Here is a 25,804-nt window from a genome sequence, read left to right on the forward strand (position 1 = left end):
GCGCGTCGCGAGCTCTTCTCTGTGCAGCCTTGTCTTCAGAGGTGCTCGCGGTTCTGTTAATGAACTGGCTGCTGCTGTTTGAAGATGTGCCAGACAGTTCGTTGACAGATTCGTTGGCGTCCATTCAGCGCATCGGACGGCGCAGCGTGACTAAACCGAAGCAGCAACTGAGGCAGCGGCGCATGCACCGGGTTTATATAAGCAGCTGGCGCGGAACAGGAGGAGGAGAGAGAGAGACGCGCATGCGCGCGCTATCGCACAGGTGGCGGATGAAGATAGGGAGGGAGAAGCGCGTTATCGAACAGATGGCGTGGAGAGGGGGAGAGAGGCGTTATCGCACAGCTGGCGTGTAGAGAATGAGGAGAGGTGCGGACGGACGCCGACGCCGACGCCAACGACGCCGCGGGACAGGCCGCCGCTATACGATGCTCCGCATCTAAAACGCATCTTATGCTAAAGTGATTCCACTGCAGGACGAATATGTTATATCTCTGTCCCAACCCATCAGATATACTTGCAAGTTTGTTTTACCAGCGAATCTTTTACCACACTTCCACTCCTTTTCTCTCGTTTTGCACTCATTTTCTGCCTTAGTAGACGACGACTCGTCTGTGGTGACGATCAAAATAGTGACAAAACCTGTGACAGACCCCATGAAAGTTGAATGAAGCGTACTTAAAAGCATAGTTGGAAAACGCTCACGTCCCTTTTGTAGTGGTAGTGGTATTTTATTCATACCAATTTAAAGGAGATGCTAGCATCTTTACTGGCTCCGGTTACTCCTCCTCGTCAGGCAAACAAAACTGAAAGCTCGAAATGCGCTGAATAAGTAAAACAGAACGAGCGTCCCGCACACTTCTAAATTAAGGCCCAGAAGAGAGTGAAATAGCGCTCAGAGACACAAACAGTTGCGTAAATAAGTAGAAATACGCATAATATTCCGAAACGTGCACATGAGTTAACATTATTGCAGGCCAGATAGCTAACGTATCTGTATGCATAGCTACATAACAGACCATATAATTACAAACAGTTTCATTACTGCAAACATGCACAACGCATACTCGTATATAACCTGTGGTGATGAAGAATTGTAATAGTGGCAGTGGTTTGGTTGTTGTCTAGATGCGCTTAGAATCTTGTAGTCAGTGAAGGTAATTGGCACGCCTTAGTGGCGCTGTCCATATCACAATCTGCGCGACTACTCGTCCATGAGTCAACCGTTGAATAAGAACACGAGAAGACGCGACACCTCCTTCCGTACTATGTGCTGTCCTTCTGGAAACACTACAAGATGTGCACACGCATGAGAAAATCTTCTTCCCTCGATTTCTCTGAATATTTGCCTTCCTCTCCGCAATGACGCACACAAAGCGCGAGATGTAGTGCTCCTCGTCGCCCACTTCATTGCTGTCTGTGCTGAAGGGAGGATTAGCGCGTCTTCTCTTTGAAGCCCACGCCGTGGTGGATGTGGGTTCTGTCCCGATTATATACGAAAGCGTGGCTTCATTGCACTTGAGTCCGTGTAATAACTCAAAGCTCGTACGACTGAATTCGGAGCGAATGGACGTGAGAGCTGGTCATTGTTCAGTACATTTATTTTGCTGGTGCTTCCACAGTGATTTGCTCCCCAGTGCAACTGCTGTGTCGTTGCCAACGATACGCACGTGAGCGAGTGCCCACTCGACTCTGGTGTTGAAACATTTTCCTTCGAGCTCCGTTAGAAATACGAGCAACTGTCGACAAGGCGTGTTCAATGCACTAGAGAGTTGCTGAAGCTCTCCCTTAGATAGCAACGCGGTGTGAGGAAGGCGAACTCTAAATTACTGACTTTGGCTCCAATAGCTCTCGCTAGCTAGCTAGAACACCAGCTGGTTTAGCACACTAGCTGATCTAGACGACCAGACCATGCCGAACCATCTTGGTAGCAGCTTCAGAGCGCAAGAAAGCAGACTCATGCACGCGCACGCACTCACGGACACAAACGTGTAAGTGCGTATGGGCGTGAGACTGGGTTTGTTGCGCTCTGAAGCTCTTACCAAAATAAATTACCATCTAGCCCAGCTACAAGTTCCTTTATGTAGAGCCATGACACGGACTCCAGGACGCAGCTGCTCATTTGCCAAAATTAGCCATGACTAATGCATTTCTGTAGACTTGTATGTACGTGGCGAGCTAAGTACTCCAAAAAAATCGTCGGCCCTTTCCCTATCGAAAAATGGGGGTAGGCGAAGCTTGTCCTGGGTGCACCTTGTGTTTGACGGTTATGTTTCTTGTGAGTAACTTGACCGTGACCAAGGGAAGGTCAGGTGATCTGCTCGGCGTTGGCGGAGTGCTGCAGCTTCAGCGGCTAGGACCGTATGATCGACCCGTCGACGACGCGCCCTTTGACGGGCGATCTTCCCTCGGCACTCGGCGAGAGCTGCCTGTTCGGGGCTACGTACAATGCGCGGCCGTCCCATCGGTTTTCCGACACTTCGAACGCCAGTTGGAAAAGGGGTTTGTGTTTAAGTTTCCGCGTAACAGAATTGTGTTTTCTCGTATATTCATATTACAATCCGACGCTATCATATCGGTAGGTGGTGTGTAAGTCGTACTTACGAATTTTCTGACACATTTTACTTTGAGAAATCCAATGTTCAGTAACTCCTTTGCGCTATGTGGAGGGCCTGCGTGTTTCGCGATGCGTGGTTCGGGATGAATTTTCGCTAACGGACAACGCCGCCGTCGCCGACACCAGATTTTCTGCGACACGGGGCCCTTAATGCTATCGCGTTAATAAAATGCGGGGCCTCTGCAAGGCAGCAGATGGAACGTAGCACCCCTTATGCCCCCCAGGAAAGCTGAGGTCACAAACGGCATTTATTAACAAACCAGGACAAATTAACTTGAAATCTTCTTTTGAAACACTTGAAGCTGTGGGTATGTAGCACATGTAGAACAGCCTGAAAATAGGATTGAGGACTATTGCGCAATTTTCGTGAAAGTGCGATTACTCGCTCATACGAAAGTGCTAAGTCAGCAGCGCTTTAGAAACCCAAAGATGCCACGGCAATGACCCGGCTTCGTGTAGCACTATTATTATTTGGGGCTGGTCGGCGAATAGCCAAACAGCGACCTTTCTTGTAGATGACTTGGAGGCGTTCATGCCGACTCTTCGACCGAAACTCGAGGGGAAGTTGATAGAAAGTCTGACGTCACGAGCGCCGTGAGCATGTACTCTGGGTGGTTTGCCTGGCACACGGCTACCAAGCTGTTCAGTGCATGAAGGCTTTCAGCGACACCATAGCAATCTGCTGCTACGGTGTCAAGCCATGGTAGAAATATTGACCCAACATTTCGGAAAAAGGTGAGAGCGTTGCGTTCATTCGCTGTCCTTTGATGTTTCACGACGGAAAGCGAGCCTTTAGGTCCACGTTAACCTAATCGCGAAGCTCTCTGCCGTAAATTACCACATGTACAGCGAAGCTGCTATGGACAGGTTCGGTGCAGTTTTTGCGCGGCGAATGCCGGCGTGCTCGGTACCAGACAGCTACGCAACCTGCGTCGATGTCCCGAATTTTTTCTTCGAAGTATAATCATCAATGACTATAAAATAAAGGTTACCTTGCGTACACCCGACACCAATATAAAACACTTTTCTTGTTCAGTTTTTCTTGCCGCTAATCTGTAATTTTAATTTCTCACGTCGTATTTTACCGGCTAAATGTTCGAGGTCTCCTAGGGAAATTGCACGGCTGCGGTGGTAAACAGCAGCCAACCACGCTGCCTGCGCAAGAACTTCAAAACGGTCGTACGACGCGCAGGAGGGGTCGGTGACGGATCATCACAAACATCGAAAAGCAAGCAATCCTCTCATGGCAAGTACTTCCAAAGAGTGCGAGAACTCGCTTGATCCAGCTTCGCCGTCTTTGATGGATCAGTTTCTCAGATTGTCACGCATCTGCAAAAGGTTACTGATGTTTATTTATTCAGTGATTATATACATTATTTGGGGCCGTACACGTAATGCATATACCCAAAGGTATCCTTACGAGCACCTCCAGAACGCGCGTATTCTCGCGTATATATATAATTTTCTTTTTTGTCGTTGCGCAGCGTGCGCACCGTTCTTGGGCAGCCGGTGCCGCCTGAGTGCAGGCAGTCCCGACCTGGCGCCTAACGGCATCGCCTTCGAAGAACACCTCTTCCCTTGCGAAACAAAACCCAGCGTGGCAAGAAGCTCAGCAGAGAGAACCTTCATTCGATTTCGGTGGGCCGCCAGCGGAGGACGACGTGAAGCGGGTGAATGTAAGAGATGGATATGGGGAAGTAGGAGAAGGAGAGTGAGGTGGTCGGGCGGCGGCGGTGCACCGGCAAAATGCCTCCGCGCCTTCATTCCTGGCCCGGTGGCGCACCTGCCCTAGCCTCTCGTGACGTCACGCATGACGACACAACGAACGCGACGTCCCTCTTGCCTCCCCGCGGCCACGACCAGGGCGGCACCCCGCGTCGGCGGCCGCAAACATTGATCGCAGTGTGCCGGCTGACTCGCTCGGCCTCGGACGGAGGTGACGCTGTCGTCGTTCCTCTGCTCGGGGCTTCTCCGCATAGCAGAACCCGCCGACGATCCCGCGCCTCCTTCGCCGCCGCTCGCCTTTTTGCGGCCTTCGTCATCGCCGGCGCCTCCCGCGCGGCGACAGCGAGCAGTGCTGCTGGCCGGCTGGAATGCCAAGTGCCTCGGCGCGCGCCATCGACGAAACGCGTCGTCTTCCGCTGCTGCCCTGAGCGCTGCACATTTCTTTCTTGTTGCACGGGCTTGAACGACACGTCGTGAACACCTGTCTTGGGTCGCGCTGCTGTCTCCTGCACTGAAGCGCCGTGGGAAGTGAAGGCTGGACGCGTATGCTTGATGCGGCAACGCCTGCTCGCTCCCGGATAATTTAGTTCTTTTTTTTTTTTGTTTTCTTGGCACGGCTTTACGAGCCACGGATTGCAATTTTGTGAACAGTGTTTACTGCTGATCTGAGTGCTGCCGGAAGTGGCGCGTCTGGTTGGGGAAACGTATCTCCTCAGGGTGTCACGGAGATGTGAACATTCGTAAGAACCTCGAAGATGCTTTTGGATTAACGTAACTATTTCTCATCGGCAGGCGTGGCAACTTGACGGACCACTGGAATTACCGCAAGCGTGATGGCTCAGTGATTGTCGTGATCTTGTGGAAATCGTTCGAGTTACATTGATGACAGCGGCCAACGCAAGCACATTTCATCTGTCAAACGTGGATAAACGCCCGATCTCTGACAGCCATAAACGTGCTTAACTGTCACGTGCTGGTGATCGCTTATCAGCGCACACAAGTGCTGCCCTCTGCGACACTCTCGCAAGTAATTCCTACTTCGTGGTAGTCATCCCGTGCGGTGCGGCATTAGAACTAGGCTGCTTGCGTGTGTTGCTCGGCACCTTTTCCCTCTATTTTTTGGCTGGCATCTGATGCTCTAGAGGGGCAAGGCGCGGAAGAATTGTACTGAACATTACGTAGCAGGTCGCAGATCACCGGAGTTTCTCACATTCTCACTGGTGACAGTGCGAGCACGATTGGATAACACCATGAGGCGTTCCTGGGTAATCCTGGAGCCACTTTTGCTGTGCCTCGTCGTCGGGTTTGAAGTGAAGGGGACGCAGCTGACAGATACGACGGAGACAGCACTCACGGCAACCAATGCATCGCTAGTCCTGCCCGGACCAGGTACGTGCCACTTCTGGCATGCTTATCGCTTCAGTGTTTCCTGTATATGCTTATGCACCTTCTGTTTTATGAATGTTCGTACCCTTAATGTCCTTCAACTATACTTGCGCACTGATAACGAAGTCTTTGTTGCAATTTCGACGTAATCTATGTAGAAGGCGTAGGATAGGACAAATCAGTTCTGCGGAACGCCGCAATGTGGAGCATAGTTCGCGAAGGGAAAGAAATCCCGGACTAGGACGAATTTTTTCCTCAACTGCGACGCTTTTTCTGAGAAACCCGTAGGAGTTTCCTTTGTAGCTTTATGCTACATTCAGGTGGTTATCAATTTTTTTTCCTTTTATAGAAGGCGTTAGAGAAAGCGCCTAGACCTCACGGTAGGAACCATTTAATCACTCTTTGCATGCATGGCCAGCGTACCTTGTACACGGCATAAATATGTTTTTTTGCATGAAAACAGTCTGCAAGGTTTGGCTTCGGGTTTCTGAAGCCGAAGAAGAGCATTTCGTGCTATCTCGCGCTGCACTTGCGCATTGAGGTGCATCGGTCTGAAGGCCTTTGCGCGATTTGCTCTCTTCTTTTTCGCCCCGAAGCGTTTGGATTGGGCTGTGAACTGATGCACAGTATCATCTAAAAGACGCATGTGCATTAAGAAATGGGTTACCTGGCAATTAAACTCTAGTGCCCTGTCTTTACCCGCTACATCCTGCCTCCTTAGGTCTACTGGTGTAGCTACTGGTATAGACGGCACTCAACGGATGAATCAAAATTTCTGTTCAACTCGAAGAGAGAAATTAGAGGAAAATGCTAAAGCAGAACAAGACAGTTAAAGGGAAGTTTCCATACGAGCGCCAATCACTACTACAGTTCATTCGTGAAAACATCGTTTCGCCAAGTGCCAGCGTTCACCAGCCCAAGTTTACCTGCGTTGTAGACCTGCGTTGTAGAAATTCTAAAGAGGGCAAACACAAATTTAAACCTTATTGTCGGTTCTTAACATCCAGGCTGAGTTCAGATCGTGAGATCTTGTACTCCGGGACTGCTTTGAGGTAGAAGGCTGAACAAGGACGACGGAAGAAAGAACATAGCTATCAAGGACCGGGTGCTTCAGCCCGTCTTTTAACACACCTCTTCTATTATCCTCCCGTATTGGGTCAGTGGTTGATTGTTGAATCATGAACTAACGAGTCCGTACGAAACTTATTTCACAAGGTAAAACTGATATCTCGTCTTCGCATTTGAAGGCGAGGCCCCTGACTTCGTGGCGAATTTGGTATGGCGCTAGGCACGCGTACTTTTTGCTATTTCTTATGCTCTGCTTTTCATATCCAGATGTGCGCGCACACACACGCCGGTATGAGTACGAAAAGTAGACCCAGCACTTTCGTCTTCATATAGCTATGCCTGGACAGTGCGACGTAACACGGACACAACAATGGCGACGAAGAACGTGGACAGGAAGACGCAAGACCTGTTTGTGTTCTTCGTCTTTGTTCCTTTGCCCGTGCTACGTATCACTGTACTGGCATACCTATGAATCCGCACCACCTTACCCATCTTGGCATCATTCTGCGTTATCGTCTTCGTATGCGGGGGTGCCGCTACCGTTTCAAATTTTCCAGCCACAAAGGACGAAGGTGTGAACATGTTCATGTTGAACAGCACCCAACACACACTGTTAGACAGTTCCTTCTTCTCTTATAACCACCCTGTGTTTCTCTTGTTTTTTGTATCCGTCTTCCTTTTTCGTAGTTCAGGAGAGAGCCAACTGAAATTATTCTCCCGCTGACCTACCCGTATTTTCTTTTATTTCGCTTTCTGTGGATTTAAGGTATGGCGAAGAAGTGCAAAAATAAAATGGTGTTTAATGTCAGTTGTTATTGTATAAACAACGTGTAGAGAAAAAGTAATTGACGAAAAGGTACCGCGCATGTAAAGACGGCCCACTCGGCAGAGGAGCACCTTTGATCTTTAACCACTGTCGTGTCAGCTAAGCAGCACCTGAGCGTTTATTGTGGACTTGTAATGCGCGATAAAGAGATCGCGCAGGTCTCTGGATTGCAGCAGATATAGACCAGTAATAAATAGCGTCATCTGCATGCGAGCCAAGTGATTATCGAACGAAAGCACTTTCCCACTCTCGAATATACAAGCATGCATTCGTGTTCCCCTCCTTTATATATATATATATAACCGAAGTTGCAAAAGCATTTTTTTATTCACAAGATAGGAGATGTTGGCACACAAATTAGGCGCCGAATGCTCCTTGACACTTGAACTTGAACAGGTGGTACTGTAATATGGGTAGCTTTTTGCACTTTTTCATAAAATTTTGTAGACGAAAGCACAGAATAAAACCTAATGGACACACGACGACGTTACGACATGCAAGTCTAAGAGAGAGAGATTTTATTGATAGGAAAGACACAGAGGTCGACCTGAGCTGGTGCACTCTATTCTCCTGCATGCAGGTCTAACATACACCATGAAATCGCGCAGAAATTTGCAAATCAATTATGAGAACAGTACCACATAACACAGCAGCATTACAAATAAATATCCACGCAACAATGCGAACAACGATATTATCACGGATCATACACAGCGGCAGTACAAATGAAGAACTCTCCTATAAAAAGAACGTATATATATATATATATATATATATATATATATATATATATATATATCCCATTAATAACACCCAACAATACCGATCTATTCAGAAAAACAATTTTAAAGGTTATTAGAGTGACACTTTTGCATGGTTATTGTTGGCTACGAGCCCAATACTGTCTTTAAACCGAGTGGTCACTATATATATGGGACGACTTAAGTCGGCGTGTTTGTGTGTCATGATGCGGGCATTCTAGAAGAAGGTGATATGCGTCTTCGTCAACAAAGCCACAATCCGACTGCAGAATTCTGCGTAAAAAAAATGTTTTGTGTAGGCGATGCCCAGCCGAAATTGATGAATACGGGCTTCTACGTTTCTATGTAAAGATAATTTAATATGGAAATCAAGAAGCGGATCAATATCAAGTAGATCGGAGTTCTTGAAAGTTAAGTCAAACCACATCTTTCTACATACCTTGAACGATGTTGCTTTTAGAATTGAGCGAAGTTCACTTCCTGATAGTGGGAGGGAAATCGTATAATATATATCTGTGATGTGCTTGTCGTGCCGCTCCATAGGCTGCTGTCCTGAATCATCGCTCTTTATTAAAGTAGTGCCTTTATATTTTTTATTATTGCATTAACTTATATTGGTGTATTATAGCGATACCAAATGCCGCAGATAATCTTTTAGAAAAATGCATCCGGAGAATATTACCGATACTACACGTGCATTTATGACACAAAACATGACGAGTTCATTTAAATCCAGTCAATGACGTGGACGTTTCAGCGCACATTTTCACGAGAACTTTCAACAATCTCGTGAAAACAGCATACTTGTCTTAGAAATTCGGCAGAAACAACAAAAAGCACATGATTTTATTTTTAATGCTTTAGGGCTAAATGTACATTTCATGCAATAAACTACTCAGTTCGACAACGAAAGCTGACTCAAGTAAGCTTGTACGTGCCACATTCTACTTTTACACTGTGCGAAGCCCAATTTTTTTTAATTTATATATCTTATTCATTACTAACTCGCTGAAGCTTTTTACATGCGGGTCATCTCTTTCGATCTATTTATTTCATTCTTCAAGAAAGGTCATTGGTTTGTTCTTATCTGCTGGCATTTCCAGTGGGGATAGTAGATTAATCGCTCGATAACACATAAAGATGTCTAAGAAGCCTTGCTTCAATAGGCCATAAACGAAGAAAAAAGATTATGGGGTTTTACGGTGCCAAAACCACGATCTGATTATGAGGCACTCCGTAGTAGGCGACTCCGGAAATTTGGACCACCTGTGGTTCTTTAACCTGCACCTAAATCTAAGTACATGGGTGTTTTCGCATTTCACCCCCATCGAAATGCGACCGCCGTGGCCGGGATTCGATCCCGCGACCTAGTGCTCAGCAGCCCAACACCATAGCTACTGAGCAACCACGGCGGGTCATAAACGAAGGACGACTGGTTCCAATATTTTCCTTGGCCCAATGGAGATTGCAATTGGAGCAATAGATATTAATTAGGAATATTAGGGCAGTGCTTATCCAGAATATTGATTATTTAAGTGGGATAAAAAAAAACTTAAGTATAAAAGGAGACCAGAAGTGAATAGTGAAATTTTCAATTGTCTTTTCCGACGAACTTATAGCTAATAACCAACCTGTAGTAATAAACTACAAACTGGACCATCGCCTGGTCCGTATTACATTCCGCACTATACTAAGACGAGGATTGCGTTACTGTTAATGATGATACAAAAATAATGATGATACAAAAACAACTATAAATAAGTGAAGTTTAGGCTAATAGCTAAGCATCACCAACTAGCCCAAGAAGAAGTGCTTCTACTCTGGCAACAACCGCGCTCGTCGCTCGTCCGCACCGTCTCTTATCTCCACACGGCTCTGACCTTTATGCGCCGCGCATTCGCCGCTCAGTTTCCGTTGAAGCGATAGACCGCACGTACCTTCGCCCGCTTCGGCATATGCTTGCTGCCAGCGTTTTGACAGTCGTTGTCTGCAGTCATTCAGTGTGATCTATTCGTGTTTGTTTGTGCGCGCTCACACCACGCTTGTTCATTCAGTTAGTAATAGTCGGGCCACATGCAATGCTACACATGCAATGCTGCCCGGATCGGCAGTGCAGCGCTACAGGTGTGTCCCTTCGCACGCGCTGCCCACGGGAAGCGCTTCTCATCAACACCACCGTTTCACAAGCGCCTTCTCGTGGTCATCGAGTCTCTCTTCATGTCGGTCTACTTACGGCGCAGCACACCTGCTTACTTAATCAGCTCATGTTTACTACAATTCATATTGCTACCAAAGCCACTCACCTTACTTCGTATGAGATTGCTGTGTTGCTATCGCATTCATTGCTTCGCCCTTAGGGCGAAACTGTGACATTTTTTTTTTCTTTAGTCCCTCTTTCTATCCTGACAGCCCTAACTTAATACTGTCTAAAGTCATGCAAACAAAAATACTGAATGGAGCCACGATACATAATTTTTGTAATCTGTTCATATTTGGAAATGGACTTCTGCAATATAACCAAAGGTGCCAATGATATATTAGGTTGGAGATAAATGACTTCGTTATACCAGAGAGTTCATTATAAGTTGTATAAAGCTGTATGCACCCCTCAAGCTACATACCTAGATGTACTGCTTACTACGTCGCGGCTGCTCATTGCTACATTGGTTGAGCGTTAGCGTTAATCATGGTGATAATTTTGTGCAGCGAAAATTCTGTCTTCCTTGCGTCGTACTCACGGGCGTGTGCAAGGCCTCCTGGGAGTACGGTGCAACCTTGAGAGCAACCACACGAGCTCGTGACACTGAAATAACAGCGGGAGTCGTTCTATGTCGACGCTGTGCCGTCGTGCTGCTTGGCGTCACGCTGGTCACGTGACCTGGGAGCGAGAGGGGCAAAAGTGAGGCAGACAGCTGCGCCGCTGCCGAGAAGGGGGCGAGTGAGTCAGGCAGCCAATGAGCGTTTGCAAAAAGTAGGCCAGTGAAAGGCTCGGTGTGGTATAAACAGAAGAAGTCCGTTCTTCCTCCGCATTCGTTCTTCAAGAATGGTCAAGATTATTTAGACTCCCGAGGAAGCAGCCGCCCGACGTGAGCGCCAGCGAGAGCATGCTCACGTCGTGAGGAACGCGCTAGGAATGCCTTCGCCCGTGGACGCCGACGCGTCCCATCCCCCGCAAGTAGCGCCGTTCGGGCCAGCCAAGCAGCCGCGAATGGACAGCTTCGCTGTTCGACCATCCTCACGGAGTGGAATGGGCGGCGATTTTTTTCTTGCACGTAAGAATAGAAATTAATTGATGACATGTTGTACGTGTCGAAATTATTTCTTCTGATTTCACTGAAGTTTTACGAGTTGCAGAGCCGTTAGATTTTCAGAGGGCGTTTCTGAGATACTGTCATCTGTATGTTCCTTTCTTATTTTCATTTTTCTTTCGGTAATTTTAGTCACCCATAGTGCCTTTTGTTTGAAGTAATTTAGTAGGACGTTAAGCGGGCTAGTTGGTTCAAAGCTTTTAGACGTTTATAAACTGCGCGAAAAAAGAAACGAGGACACAAGAAAGAAAACACACACGACACCACGAGCGCAGACACACGCGACGCCACGAGCGCTCGTGGTGTCGTGTGTGTTTTCTTTCTTGTGTCCTCGTTTTTTTTCGCGTAGTTTATAAACATTTGAAGTAAGAGTAGCAGGAAGAAAGAGATAGAGTGGTATTTTCTAATGGGTGCCGGATATGTTTGCCTATACATACGCTCGACATGCCCGATGTGATAGACCATCTTGTACAACTTTTACTTTTACACTTTTACTTTTACAAGCCATGCAATAGACCAAAGTCAAGGCGGGTAAGCACCCAATGTATTTAGAAATGAATAGTAGCTGCGTACTTGTTTAACGATCTTGTTTCGTATGTTCAGCGGTTGGACACAATCCGCCGGTTTCTTGTATGGGCAAAGTACCTGCGCCAGAAAGAGACCAATAGTCATCGTGTCTGGTATTGCACAGACCAAAAATCTTATTTGGTACAGCGAAATTTTTTAATGCTGCAACAAATTTCCAATGGTCTGCATGTATGGATAGAACAGTGATTGTTCCATGGATAGCTTCTGGTAGTTCCTGATATAGGGTTCATGCCAAGCTTGGCATGACAACTAGTATCGTAAACTGGGAAGGAAGAACAGATATGCTGCCATGCCGAGAGTCACTTTTGACGGGGGGCATCTAAATAAAGTGGATTTGGCGGTGGTACAAAAAGCGAAGCGGACTATTGAGCGACTGATTGCAGTTCAGCCTTCGCGTTCCATTTCGCGCTCCGGCGGAAATACTTGAGCGCGCGCCGGTCTCAGTGCGGACGCTGTACGTCAGGAACCGCGAGTGAAGCAGCGTCGCATGTGCGTCGTGGTCGATATCGGTGGCGGCGGAGGCACGGGCGTCGTTCGATTATCGGCGAAGACTCCTGCATCCCTGTGGAGTGCGGAGCACGGTGGTTCTCGATCGAACGACGCGCCCCAAGCAGCACGGCCGTTGGCAATCTGTAGCGATGGCACACCCTTCCTGTACGATACCTGTGTATACGCGTGGCTCGCATCAATCATTTAGGCAAAATCCAATACCCGCCCAAGAGAGTGCCTCGCCTCCTTGGAAGAAACGCTCGCTGCGTAAGCCGGAGAAGCATGTCACGCAGCGATTATTGCATTGCTTAGCCGTGCGGAAAACCTGATTTTGGGCCCCTGGGATTGGAAGTTCACAGAGAGCGGCACGGCGTTGGCATTTCAGGTAGAGCGAGTACACTAAGTACGCCATTAGACAAACCGAGGAGCGGGATGTAGGTGTGTGTGTGTGTGTTTCAATTTCGTGTCTACATCCACATTAGAATTCGTTATACGATTGAAAAGAGCGTTTGTACCTTGTAACAAAATGAAATCATGTAAAGAATTCACGAGGAAATCTCGCTGAAGGATAAAGTCTATGCAGGCTCACAGCGAATCTATCGGGGACCAGAGGGATTGTCTCGCTTTCTTTAGGATGTGGCTCGAAACAAGAGCCTTAAATTGTAGCAGCCTTTCTTAGTGATAGATAAACTAAGCTTTTTCTTTATCATGTTAATTTCAGTGAGGAACTTATCAGTAAGCTGAAACCGCCTAGCACTGACATCTTCGCTGGTACCACGGGTATTGTGCACTTATTGCCAGCTACTGCAAAAAAGAAGTTGTTAGTGCGTTAAAGATGCAAGAACTACCAACTCGTGTTCTTAAAGAGGTTGTCCTTGGAGCAAATTATTGGTAGGAGCCAAGTGAATGCGTGGATTTCGAACAGGCGCCCTCCCTGTCTTTCTTCTCCTTGCTCCCTCTCTCTCTCTCTAAAACAGGCGCTGTGGACTAAGGTTGGTAAAATACAAATTTCGGCATCAACCGGAAGTAGTTTCTACAGCTTCGCGCGAACTAGACCTGTACTGTATGCGTTGCTGGCTTGTTCAGACCAACACACAGTGATTGTCTTCGTCATTACCCCTTTGCGTTCTGGGAACAATGCAGCTTGTTCTTACTTTTCTTTTCAGGAGTGCAGTGAGCTTGTAGCGAATCTCATTTGCACTACGTTTTCTTCATCTTCCCTGTTTCCGGCCTTTTTCTGTTAAAGAAATGTTTCTTGAAAGTCAGGCCTCCGAACACGAAAAACGCTCGGGCGGATTCCATCGGCTTATTGCAAAACACGGTGATCGAAGTACCGGAGCCAGCGACAATCTGATGGAGCTTGGGGCAAAGATTGCTGCAAGTCCCGGGAAAAACAACACCTGCCCCGAGCAGGCGCTACAGACGGAAGCGAAAATCCCGCACTGGAGGCTTTCCCAATCATTGTGCAATGATTCAGCTAGGGAAGTGTTGCGGAGCAACTAAGAAAGAAGCCGGGCAAGAGAAGTGTGCTATGTAAAGCCGTATGCCCACGTTCTACATTCCCGCAGTGTTCGTAAAAGTATCGTCAGCTGTGCAGGACAGAAGTTACATAACTCTTCACATGCAGGAATGCTATCTTTCTCATTTTGTCGCTGCCTTTAATGTCTGGTCGTTGACTGTCATGACTTACTAGGGAACGACCATCAGAGGTCGTAAGAACCGTACCTGTTGAACATAATAGCGTTTCACGAATCGTTGATATATGTTCGGGTAACATTGAAGGTGGGTGCGACTGATCTACTCACTTGAGCTCGAGCTTGCAGGGCACTGTTTGGTTCCAGCGAAATGTAGTATCCAAATAATTTCATGCAGGTGAAAACTCCAACATTTCGCTCGATTGCCTCTAGTAGGAGCGGACGCCAAGGATCTCTGTCAGTTCGTAAACTCATAGGAAAAGAAATATGGAAAGAGCGCGTATTGCACAATCCACGACACATTCATAGCAATAGCTGCACCTCTTTACGGCTCTAACATTTGTCCTGCCGCTCTGAGCTAAGCGTGTTTACTTGTCCTATGTAAGGGGAAATTCGGTCATTGGATAGGATTAAAGGTTCATGGCCGGTCGAGGATAGAAGCGGGAAGCGTTTATGCGAGCTGCGTTCCAGTACTAGAACCGCGGGATATGCGCCGGCAACATATTGGTTTTAAGCTTAAGAGCGTGGAAGCTTGGGCGAGCTTGTAAGGCTTCTTGTTGTAACTGCACAGTGCGAAAAAACGTGTACATGAGATGAAGAAACGACAAGACGAACGCTAACTTCAAGTTTGAAGTCATCGTTCGTACTGACCTTTCTTTCACTTTAGTCCAGCTTTTTCCGCGCAATGCAATGAAGTCTTGGTTCTGCCTCATTTTCCTTCATTGTACGGCGGCAGCGCTACTGGAACAAGGACTGACGGAAGTTAAAAACAGGACATACGCTGAACTCTCTGTTAACCTTTATCGGGAAGAGTGTTAGCATTGATAAAAATGACAAACAGGTGAGTGAAAACTAAAAAAAAGGCATCATGATCGCGACTGCACAACAAGAATAAAGTTTAATCGCATGGTACTGTGCAAGTGCTGGCAAGGTATTCCCTGAGAGCGATAGACGCTAGGCTAACACAAAAACTCCCCTTTCCTTCTAATGTAGAAGACTTAAATGACCTCACCGGCCAGCTGCTCACCGTGACTGAGTAAAACAAAGAACGGTGTCTCACCCACGCGCTCGACAACACGCAGTGAGATTGGAAGAGTCCGAGTGGGAACGCCTGTGCTACTGCAATCAGATGTTCACATATACAGGGTGTTTTTTAGATGCGAAGCATCTTATGCTCGGGGGTATGTCACTCCCTACCTCCCTCCATCCATCCAACCGCCGTGCGTCCACACCCCTACTGCGCATGCGCAACCTCCTCCCCCTCCTCTCCGCTCCTTGTCTCATCTCTCTTCTCTGCATTCCCCCCTCTTTCTTTCCCACTTACCCCTCCCTGTTGGCGCTGAGCCGTGCTCCCTCAAGGGCTGCAGAAGATAGCGTCAACCTTTCCCTTTCCTCACGAACCACTTACTACTCGGCATTCATGCGCATCCTTCTCCCCCCTCCTCTCCTTGTTTCATCTCTCCTCTCGGCATTCCTCCTCTCCTCTCTGACGCTCCTCTCCTCTCCGGATTGCGCAACGAATGGCAACACCTGCGGCTCCGCGCACGATAATGCGAAGCAGCTTAGGTTAGAGACGCGACGGTAGGCGCCCCAGAGGCACCGGCAACAGTCACCAACGCCGCGCGCGTTCGGTGCGAACGCGGGCAAAACGCCGACGGCGTCAACAACAGTTCTGCGCGTTGCTGGTGCTGCTGCATGTCCAAGTTTATACAGGGGATAAAACTACCTTGAGTCGACCCCATAGCTGCTTCGCATACTACTCTTCCCCTACGGGAAGATGGTGTAATTTTTTTTAGCTGCACCAAATTTTTAAAATTAGAAAGATAGATATCTCGGTCACGTTATGTTTAGCATTCGAGTGTACGGATTGGCGGCCTCTAGATACAGAGCAATTCCCGCACTGACGTGCCTAATTAGCGAAGTTACGGTAATTAACTTTCTAATTATCAACAATAGGTGGCTACAGCAAATGAGTCATTTGGGGCCCCTCCTCGACGCTACCTATCTCAACGAACAAATTTTGAATAGCGGAGTTCATGTGGGAGCTACGCGAACAATTAGTTCCCCCTGGCGGGCTCCTTGACACCCAAACTGGCCGCAAAAAGAGCGTCTGCATAGAGAAAGGAATTCAACTTCTTTCTCTATGGCGTCTGTATCGTCGATGTCGCCGCCAGTACGAGCCGGCCCGTATGCATCATCCAGTTTCTAGGTTACACTCGAGGCTACTAGAGAGCACTGGAGCGCAGTTCAGCCACAGCTCAACTGTTCCAATTGCTTTTGTTCACAGCTGTACGTAGCAAATTACCGAATGCGCCTGCGCATCATACTGGCAACGCGAACGGGAAAAGTGAAGTAGCCAGATTCGCCAACACGTACGGCACTGGCGTTATTAACTTGGTAAAGTTGCGCCGTCAGCCGTGTGATAAAAAAAATGTGGTTGATCCCTCTTATATAGGAATCGGTATAGAACACGAAAGTGAAACGTGTCTTCACAGAAGTAGTGTAATGTTTATTGCACATTGATATATAATGTCTATTGGTGTTTTGTGGCTAAAGCGCCCTTAGGCGTTGATGCACCCACGCTGACGCCTGGTGGCACGTCTCCTCCATCACGACTACCAACGTCGATGACCATGAGCAACCGTCGTGCATATGGAAGCTGCACTACGCTGCACACGCTAGCACAACGCGAAAGACGAAGCACGTAACTGACACACTAATACAACGCGCAAGACAAAGCACGTAACTGAATCGTCACCGAGTCAAATCAGCGCGTACAGCGCGTCGTAATTGCAGCCTCCGCGATGAACTTCAGAAACATTTTCAGAGCTAATTGCGGAGGCCACGCTCCGCTGTGCTGAGTACGGTGAACGCCACCTAGGTGGCGTTGGTAGTGCTTCTTGATGCCAGCGTCCCTTCGAATGCTGGCATCGAGGCGTCGAAGTGCTGATACCACCGAAGCGTTCACTGTCGGTGCGCGTTAGTATAGTGCCTAGAATAAACTTACTAGTGTGCCGACCGCGGGCTTTCCGGTGGCACGGAGAATGATGCCTTCCGCCGGCGGCCACCAGACGGCGATAGCCGTACGGACCGTGCTATGCCGAGCGGCGTCTCTAGCCAACGCGCGCGTGTGCGACAGACGCCAATGGACTGCCCCAGCCCGTTTCGCCCTGCGAAACGTTGGTTGAGGTGCAAAGTGTAATCGAAAGAATATGATTTCGTTGCACTTGCAAACGATCGTATGCACAGTTATCATTATAACGCTACACGATACGGGGTGTTTCTGCGAAAAATACCAATAAATAAATACGTGGTTTCCGAAGAAGTGTAACATTTTTCCATAGTAAACTATTATATGCGAGACATGTTCAAATTCGCACCAAGTTGTATCTAATTACCATAAATTAAATTAATTACCATAAATGAAGGTAATTAAACAGGGCACATTTTCATGGGCCACACGCCGTCGACTAATTTTGAAGGAGCGCTCAATGTAGCAATTATTAAAGTGCTTCTCACAAGCGACAGCCGCCAGAGTTAGCCTTCGATCAGCCCTCTTATATTCTTCTCCCACTCGGCAAAACGTTCTCGCCAGTCAACAGGCGCGCTGAATAATGAGACTTGCTCGTTGTTTGAGCGGTATCCAGTTGTACAATATGGGACAAAACAGGTGCTGTGTTTACGCCTCGTTTTCTGCGACGACATCTCGGTTCCGTCCGTGAACAGACACAAGTGCGAACCACGTGCACAGAAAGAAACCCAGCAATGACATGCGGAGGCACCACATGCTACTTGCTCGAAAGCAACAACGCGCCGCAACCGACTGCGCTTACGAACGCGCATCCGAAGTGCACCCGAAGCGCAAGTGACGCGTGATGCGCCGCTCGGTTAGCACGGTCCCAAACAGTGTCGCCGTCTGGGGGCCTCCGGCGGAAGGCATCACCGGCAGTGCCAGCGTCTCCCATTGGAAACGCCGGGCGGTCGGCACACTAGTAAGTACATTCTAGGCACTATAGCGTTAGTGTCATAATGCAGTACTTCTCTTTTCTGCTCGTAGGCGGCGGCACCGCACCGAGCAAGAGCGCGGGTACACGGAGGAGTGTTAGATATATAAGGCGCGTCTGTGTAGCTCTCAGCAAATGCGTTTGTGGCGCAATGGGTTAAACGCTCGGCAATCTGTCGTCGCGGACCGAGAGGTCGTGGGTTCGATTCCCAAATTTTGCATGTTTGTGGAACTTTTTCTTCTGGTTTCTTTCTTTGTATTATGTTCTATGACGTATTTCCGTGACGGAAATCCGTGACGTATTTCCGTGACGGAAATACGTCAGTGAAGTCTTGGTGGACCCCGGCATAAAACACTTTCGTGTTAAAATTGCCGTCTTCAGGTTTCGTAGTGAAGGTTTGTCCTTGTGCCTCGGTGAGGGTAGCTGTGTTCCTCGGGATCACTCTGCGAATGCGCCGCTAATTCAATGCAGAATCAGGCGACAGAAACTTGCACATGGTGCCATACAATGTCGTTCATTCGCGTTTCACTCCATCTGATATTCTACATCGTTGAAGAAAGAAACGAGATCACTAAGAAAATAAGAAAAAGAATCAGCTGAGACCGGGCTGCGTCGTTTTGCTTCCGTGGAACGCTTGTGTGAGAAATTTCTTGATGACGAGAACGGGCATTCTTCTTTCTTCCCGGGACGTTCAATTAGTTACAAAGAAATCGAAGGGCACTACTTCATTCGCGCAGTACTGTACAGAGCTTCCTAACCGCACTCAAATATTATCATGCCGACTCGGCTTAAAGTTGAAGTTGCAAGTTATTTTTTAGAAGTCATCTCGTTACTGCATGGTGTAACATGAGCAACAGAAATATAGGCAAAATAGCACGTTGTATTTAACCATTCCTGAAATATGTGTGAGAGCATTTTTTGCAAGGACGTTAAGGGAGAGGGGGGGGGAGGAGGAGGAGACGCACAAAATGTTATGCGTTAGGAATTCATGGAACGTTTAGTTGCAATCATTTTTGCGGTGAAGAGACAGTATTTTGTAATCTGAAAGCTGCTTTCACAACAAGATTTTTACCAACTTAAATATTTGAACGCATAGAAATGGCGCGCCTTTCTCCGCGTCCTGTCTTGAAACTCAGAATTGGCTAACGGGCTTATTGCAGGCTGATAAAAACGCTCTCCTGCTATTATTCTTTTTTATGAACTAAGGCCGAGCGTCTAGTGTCCGGATAAATTATGTCTGACAGCATGCCGGTTTCGCAGTAATGTTATATCCCTGGTTAGCTTCCAGAGCCTAACTACAAACGTATACTCCGAGAGATGGTTAGTGCTAAAATGCTATATGGAAATGGCGTGCTTATTCAAATGGCGTCTGTAACTGAAAGTGAGTTTGACTCGCGGGTTGCTAAACACGGCAAGTGAAGCTCGGGGTCGCAACTCGTTTGCGCAACGCGACCTCCCAAGCTGTGATTAACTCGGAGGTCGGTCGTCTTCTAGCTCGTGGCTCACGAGCGACACTTCCGCCGGGTCTCGGACTGCAGGCCATAAACGCGGCAGCCAAACAGAAGCCGCCTAATTCAGAGCAGGAGGCAAACTTTATGCTGGCGAGGAGGGTATGAGAGCGGAGGGCCACGGCGAATTGCCAGGAGTTTCCGCGGACGCGCAGAAACGCTCTCCAGGTGACCTCGTTCTCAAAACGAACTGCAGTTAGCCGAGCCAGATTAATACGAAAATGCGGCACATTTTTGCTACAGACAGATAACCCTCGTACCGTGCTGCAAGGCTGCTGACAAGCTGCGAAATCAGTGGCAGGTGTCGGACCTCCACGAGTGATAAAGCAGACTGAGGCGAGAGGAGAACGCGAGACGTTCGTTACCTTTGCGTTACCAGTGCAGTTTGAGGGCAACAAGTTGAGCTCCAAGAAACCAGCCAACACCACATTCGCCATCTTATTTTATTTCATCATCATCATCATCATGGGTCGTCGTCGTCCCTCGTTCTACCTAAATAATTCCAACCGTACGGCAAATCCCCCACAGTTGGATCTCCAACTTCCCTGTCCTGCACAACTGGAGCACGGCGTATCATATACAGTGAACGCGTGCTCAATGTAGAATACATAGGCAAACAAAGTAATGCACTAACACTGACTTAGTTCTCAAGGTTCTGTGTTATTTATCGTGTAGTGATTGTACAGATATTCTGAGAATATGTGTTTGGAGTGGATATTTGCGTATTGCCGGTATATCGCGCGCTGACTGTTCTTATGCTTGATTGGTGCCGTGTTTTATTCCTCCTATATTTTTTTCTTTCTGACTTAGTTTTTGTTCTTCCTTCACATTTCTTAGTGGATAAGATTATTGTTTTTTAATGGTTGGTATAGCCAGTCGTTTAGTGGCCCATTTTTCAATTACCTCATCATTGAATAGCAACCGCAACAACTGCTATACGTGACTCCAAGTAAACGCTCGCCTGGATCGGCTGTTTCTCGGCCGCGCCGAGAAACAGCCGATCCAGGTTCAAGCTCGAAGCGAAAGAGGATCTCCTATCACGGCATGCGCTGAATGCCTCGTAGTTCGCAAATCGTTTTGATGCCGCCGCGCACAGGCACAAAAATGAAAAAAAAAAAAAGAAACACTGATGTCGAAATAATTTTGTCTGCTTTTCTTGCGTACCAATATGCGTGTCATCGCGATGGAAAGACAGCAATGTATGATTTAATATTTTCCCAAAAGAAGCAGACGACGCGCATCGGAGGGACACGTACTCGGATAAGAAACTTCCGCATTGCTCTGGTTAACCTCCCTGCCTTTCCACTTTCTTCTGTCACTCTCTCTCTCTCTCTCTCTGCATTGGAAAAAGGTGACGGATACGATACCGGTTTGTTCGAAACACTTCAATCGGGACTACTTTCTTCCCGACGAGTAGGGCATTGCTTTCTTTTTATTCATTTTAAACATCCTGCTGGCGTTTCAAATCGCGGAGTGTGCTTTTTTTACGCAGGCGCTTTAATAAATTATAGTGTACGCTTAAGCTTCATTTGGGTTTGTTCGTTTACAATGTTTTGCCTCAGCATCAGTGTTACTAATGCTTTAAGCAGCAGGAATATTCTCCCTAATGTACTTTTGTCTGCAATTAAGCACGGTAGCAGGAATGGTAACTACCTCGTAAGGCCTCAGCTTGATCATGACTCATGTTATGCCGCGAGGCGACATATCGTTTTCATAGCATGCTTTAATTTAGCGGTGGAAGTATAACGTGCTATTTTGTCTGTCAACACGTTGAGTTATTAGTTTATTTACTCGCAAGAAATTTAAAAGCAACAGCAAACAGCGCTCGTTCCAGCTTTGGAGCGTTCGACCTGCGCAACAGCGCAGCTTATTTGCTTTCCGACACTGTACACAGCTAAATTCCATTTCAACTGGTTCAGTTCATTTCAAATTCATGCATTTACATTAAGTGACCTTGCCAAAAAGAAAACCGTCTCTAAATTTTGAAACCGGTTGAAAGAAACTCAACTTGGTTTGATTGGCTGTTACTCACTTCTCGTGTTTCACCGACGTTTGAGAATTGCTACGCGCGGCAGGTGTCTGCCGTGTTCCCAAGCCCGGACACTGCCTGCATGCTGCGAGCATGAACAAGCGCCATTCATCGGACGCAGGCGACCTTATCACACGTATCAGCTAACGATAAAAAGGAAGGTGCACCCCGACTCACACTCGAAACTCTCATTTGTTTTTTTCCCAAGAAACACTGACGAGGGAACTTTGCAGTCTTTAGCCTAGTTCTATCAGCGCAGAATATCCGCATTTAGCTTCTGAAAGCACGACAGACGTGACTGCCTATATATTGTAATATGCAATATGTGATGTACTACAACACGACTTGCAGTGCGGAGTTGCCTATGAAAGTCGAAAACAGTCAAGCATCGTAACTGTACCAGTAGAGCAGCGCCGCGAACAGGTGCTTCCACCTTTTCGAGGCCCGCTACGCACAAACACTTTACTTTTTTTTTAACCTCCGACTCGCTTGAAATGTTTTTGTCTTAAAAAAAAAAAATCGCATGCGGCTCGCTGGGCAGGCCGAGAGCTTGCTCGCACTGCGCAACTATTTGCGTGATTTCGTGGCTGAAATCCTTGAAAGCCATCTAGATAAGCGGGTCGGCAGCAAGGACCCTTTCGGCTTCGACGAAGCACCACGATTCGATGCCACAAACGAGTAACGTGAGTGCAGCGCAAAGCGAAAGAGCCGCCGTGAATTGGATGTCGTAGCCATCTTTGTTTACTTCGACAGTGTTGCCAGCACAAGGAACATATTCTGGAGTCGCCAATAGCAAACCAGTTTCCAACGCGAACTCGCGATATCTGACGCAGTCTGTTCTTGCTTTGCGTGTGGTGCAGTAGTACACTATACTATATGGAACAAAAATACGGCCGGCCCATTCATAGGCCGCGAGTGGCAAGCAGTCCCCGAATCGCCGTCTCTCGCGAATAATAACTAACAACGGCCATAAATTGGAAATGCCACACACCATTAGATGGTTTCTATCAGCCTCGCTGGGGGGCGCACCACGCATGCTTTCCATGCGTGGTGCCTGCGCCACTGAATCACCATCAGTCATCACCATCGCGCATAATGCGGATTAAAAGCATATATTGCATACCCGAATAACTCAAGCACGCTAGATGGCTATTTGTCACTGCCCCGTTTCAAAGGGAATGCAATAAATCATCCTCATCACCACGAGTGATTTCGTCCACCATGTCTGTGCAACTACCTCGACATATTAAGAGTGGTACCTGATATGAAATCCAGCTACGAGTAGTTGTGTACTCCACTTCGTGCCTCGCTGCAATTTTAGAGAAGACGTAGCAGTGCAGCTCTGCGAGATTTGGGTTTGTAAGGCTGCGTCAGATGTCAACGAAAGTGAACGACCGAATCACCTCGTCTGCTTAGATTGCTCTGAGTAAGCCACTCACGGACGTTCCCAACTCCCTGTATCTTTAAAGCTGCGCTTTATATGTCTAGGCGAAATCGCCTGTGTACAGAAAACTATCATCATTGGCATTGGCTCGAGCGTCGTCGTCTTCTTCTGCAGCCGGCTCGTTGGCGCCCCTCGGTTTGCTCTGGTGCTCGGCACGCGCTCGTGCCACTGCTCCCGCGTTAGTCGTCGTCTGCTTCTACAGCTGGCTGCGTTGCCGCTCATCATTCAAGCGTGGAATTTCACTTCTCTTCTGTGGTCGTAATGAGGAGGCCGCGTTTACGGAGGTGTGAGCCACTGCTTAAGGGGGTATGAGCCATTGCTTAAGGGGGTATGAGCCATTAATTGTCTTACGTAAGGGACAGATTTAATTTTGAAGCAATTTAATTTCGAAGAATCGCAAGCGGCAATGGGCAGGCGAATGCGGCTAACCACGCCGCCGAGCGAACTCGAAACATCGAACGCACGCGACAACGGCGGACTGCGGGCATACGGTCAGTGACGTCGATCTCTCTGTCGCAGTGAACGTGTGCGACCTTGTAATTGAGAAATACGTCAATGAACCCTCCGGTTTAACCCAGTGATAAACACCGGGGCCGCACGTTTCAGCTTCGCTGGTTAACCATCTTCACGAAGTGGAAGGGCCAACGATTTTTTTTTTTAGTGCCCTTACTTTTTCTGTCCGCTATTATTTTCGACTTTCATTTCCTTTACCCTTCCCCCAGTGCAGGGTAACAAACCAGAATCTTTTCGGGTTAACCTTCCTGCCTTTCCCACCCAGTTTAGCTTCCTCTCTCTCTTACTGCTCTGAGTAGATGTCTGCTGAGACTGGGTGCCTGCGGACACATTAACACTTCGAACGGCAATAAATCGACAAATGCAACCATAATGAGAAAACACGAAAAGTTTCGATCACCTCACTTGGCGGGTTGGTCAAGCGGAACCGAGTGTCGGAAGCGCCGACAGGCGGCGCCACAAGTCCACAAGCAGGGGGGGTCTGCGTCCCGCGTTATTTAGCGAGTTCGTTCACGTACGCGTGTTCCAGTGGCCTTTCCTCTGCAGTGTCTCAGTGGCTACGACTTTCAGTTGCTAAGTCTGAGGTCTCAGGTTCGATTCTCGGTCACACCGATTGCATTCCGACGGGAAGGGAATGCAAGTTTGGGTTTATGTTTAAAACCAAAGTTCGGGTTCATGCCCAATAACGTCAGCAGTGAAGTTTGGGTGGGTTGATGTTAAAGAACCCAAAGTAGTTAATAACAATTCAGAGACCTTCGGTGGGGCATCGCTTACAACCCCGGATGTTAATCACATCTCAAGACCAATGAATAACAAGGCAGCCTCCGTCACCGTTTGCGTCCGTGCGCTGAATACCCATCCAGTGTTGCTCTGTCTCTAGTAGAATGCGATGTTGGGCTAGTTGGTTCATGCTTCAAATGTGGCTCTGGCGCAACAAAACTAAGGGGAAACGAGGCACAGAAAGAGTGCCAACTTGGAACGGAATTTATTACATAGACACACCCATATTTTATATACAAACAGGATTGACATGAGCAGACCCATCAAGTGTACAAAAAAAAAATGAACGTTTTCTTCTTTTTTTTTTACAAATTATCATAGTGCATCTAAAAATTGGTACCCATTATTGTGCAATGAGACCGACGGGACACTGACACATCACCCTTTTTCTTTATGAAAGACGCCTCCAGCAATTCACGTGCCAGAGTTTCCCGACTCTTATTTTCGATGAAAAACGGTACAGGTTCGCACTTGCCCTTTCATTGTGCTTCGTGTGGCTGCGCCCCGCAGTTTGGGGACAAGCGTCTACTTGGTAAGAGTGGGGGAACGCTGGCACGTGAATTGCTGGAGGCGTTTTTCATAAAGAAAAAGGGTGATGCTTGTGTCAGTGTCCCGTCGGTCTCATTGCACAATAAAGAGTACCAATTTTTAGATGCCTATGGTGATTTGTAAAATTGGGATTGTCAATCCTGTATGTGTAAAATATGGGTGTTTCTATGTAATAAATTCAGTTGCAAGTTGGCGCTCTTTCTGGCCCTTCTTCTTTCCTCTTGATTTTGTTGCGCCTGAACCACATTTCGTGTATATATGTACGACGCTTGTCCTGATATAAAAATGTTGACAGTGCCATCTTGCCACGTAACGGTGAATGGAGCAACCTTCTTCGTGCATTCCTTGCTTTCAGTCAGCTCTTGGTTTAATGATGCAGCGAAACGCATCGCCTCATTGTTGACTGTTATTTCTGCGAAGCACAAATTGTTGTCGTTGCGCTCTTCTTGAGCTGATCGTTTCTTTTATTGAGTGGAGAAACAAAGTAGACATTGTCAAGCTTTCCGCCGGCATCAGGA

General features: G+C 47.6%; 1 protein-coding gene across 1 annotated transcript in view; it reads left to right on the top strand.

Annotated features, from left to right (window-relative positions):
• Positions 1-4,498: 4,498 nt before the first annotated feature.
• The window catches only part of LOC119443153 (immunoglobulin superfamily member 10-like), a 283,797-nt gene continuing 262,491 nt past the window's right edge, over positions 4,499-25,804 (top strand). The window contains exon 1 of the mRNA XM_037708316.2: positions 4,499-5,728. Within this exon, the coding sequence (XP_037564244.1) occupies positions 5,590-5,728 (139 nt within the window). The 5' untranslated portion in view covers positions 4,499-5,589. The remainder of the gene's footprint in view (positions 5,729-25,804) is intronic.

This window comes from Dermacentor silvarum, chromosome 2, assembly GCF_013339745.2.
Source record: "Dermacentor silvarum isolate Dsil-2018 chromosome 2, BIME_Dsil_1.4, whole genome shotgun sequence".
NCBI lineage: Eukaryota > Metazoa > Arthropoda > Arachnida > Ixodida > Ixodidae > Dermacentor > Dermacentor silvarum.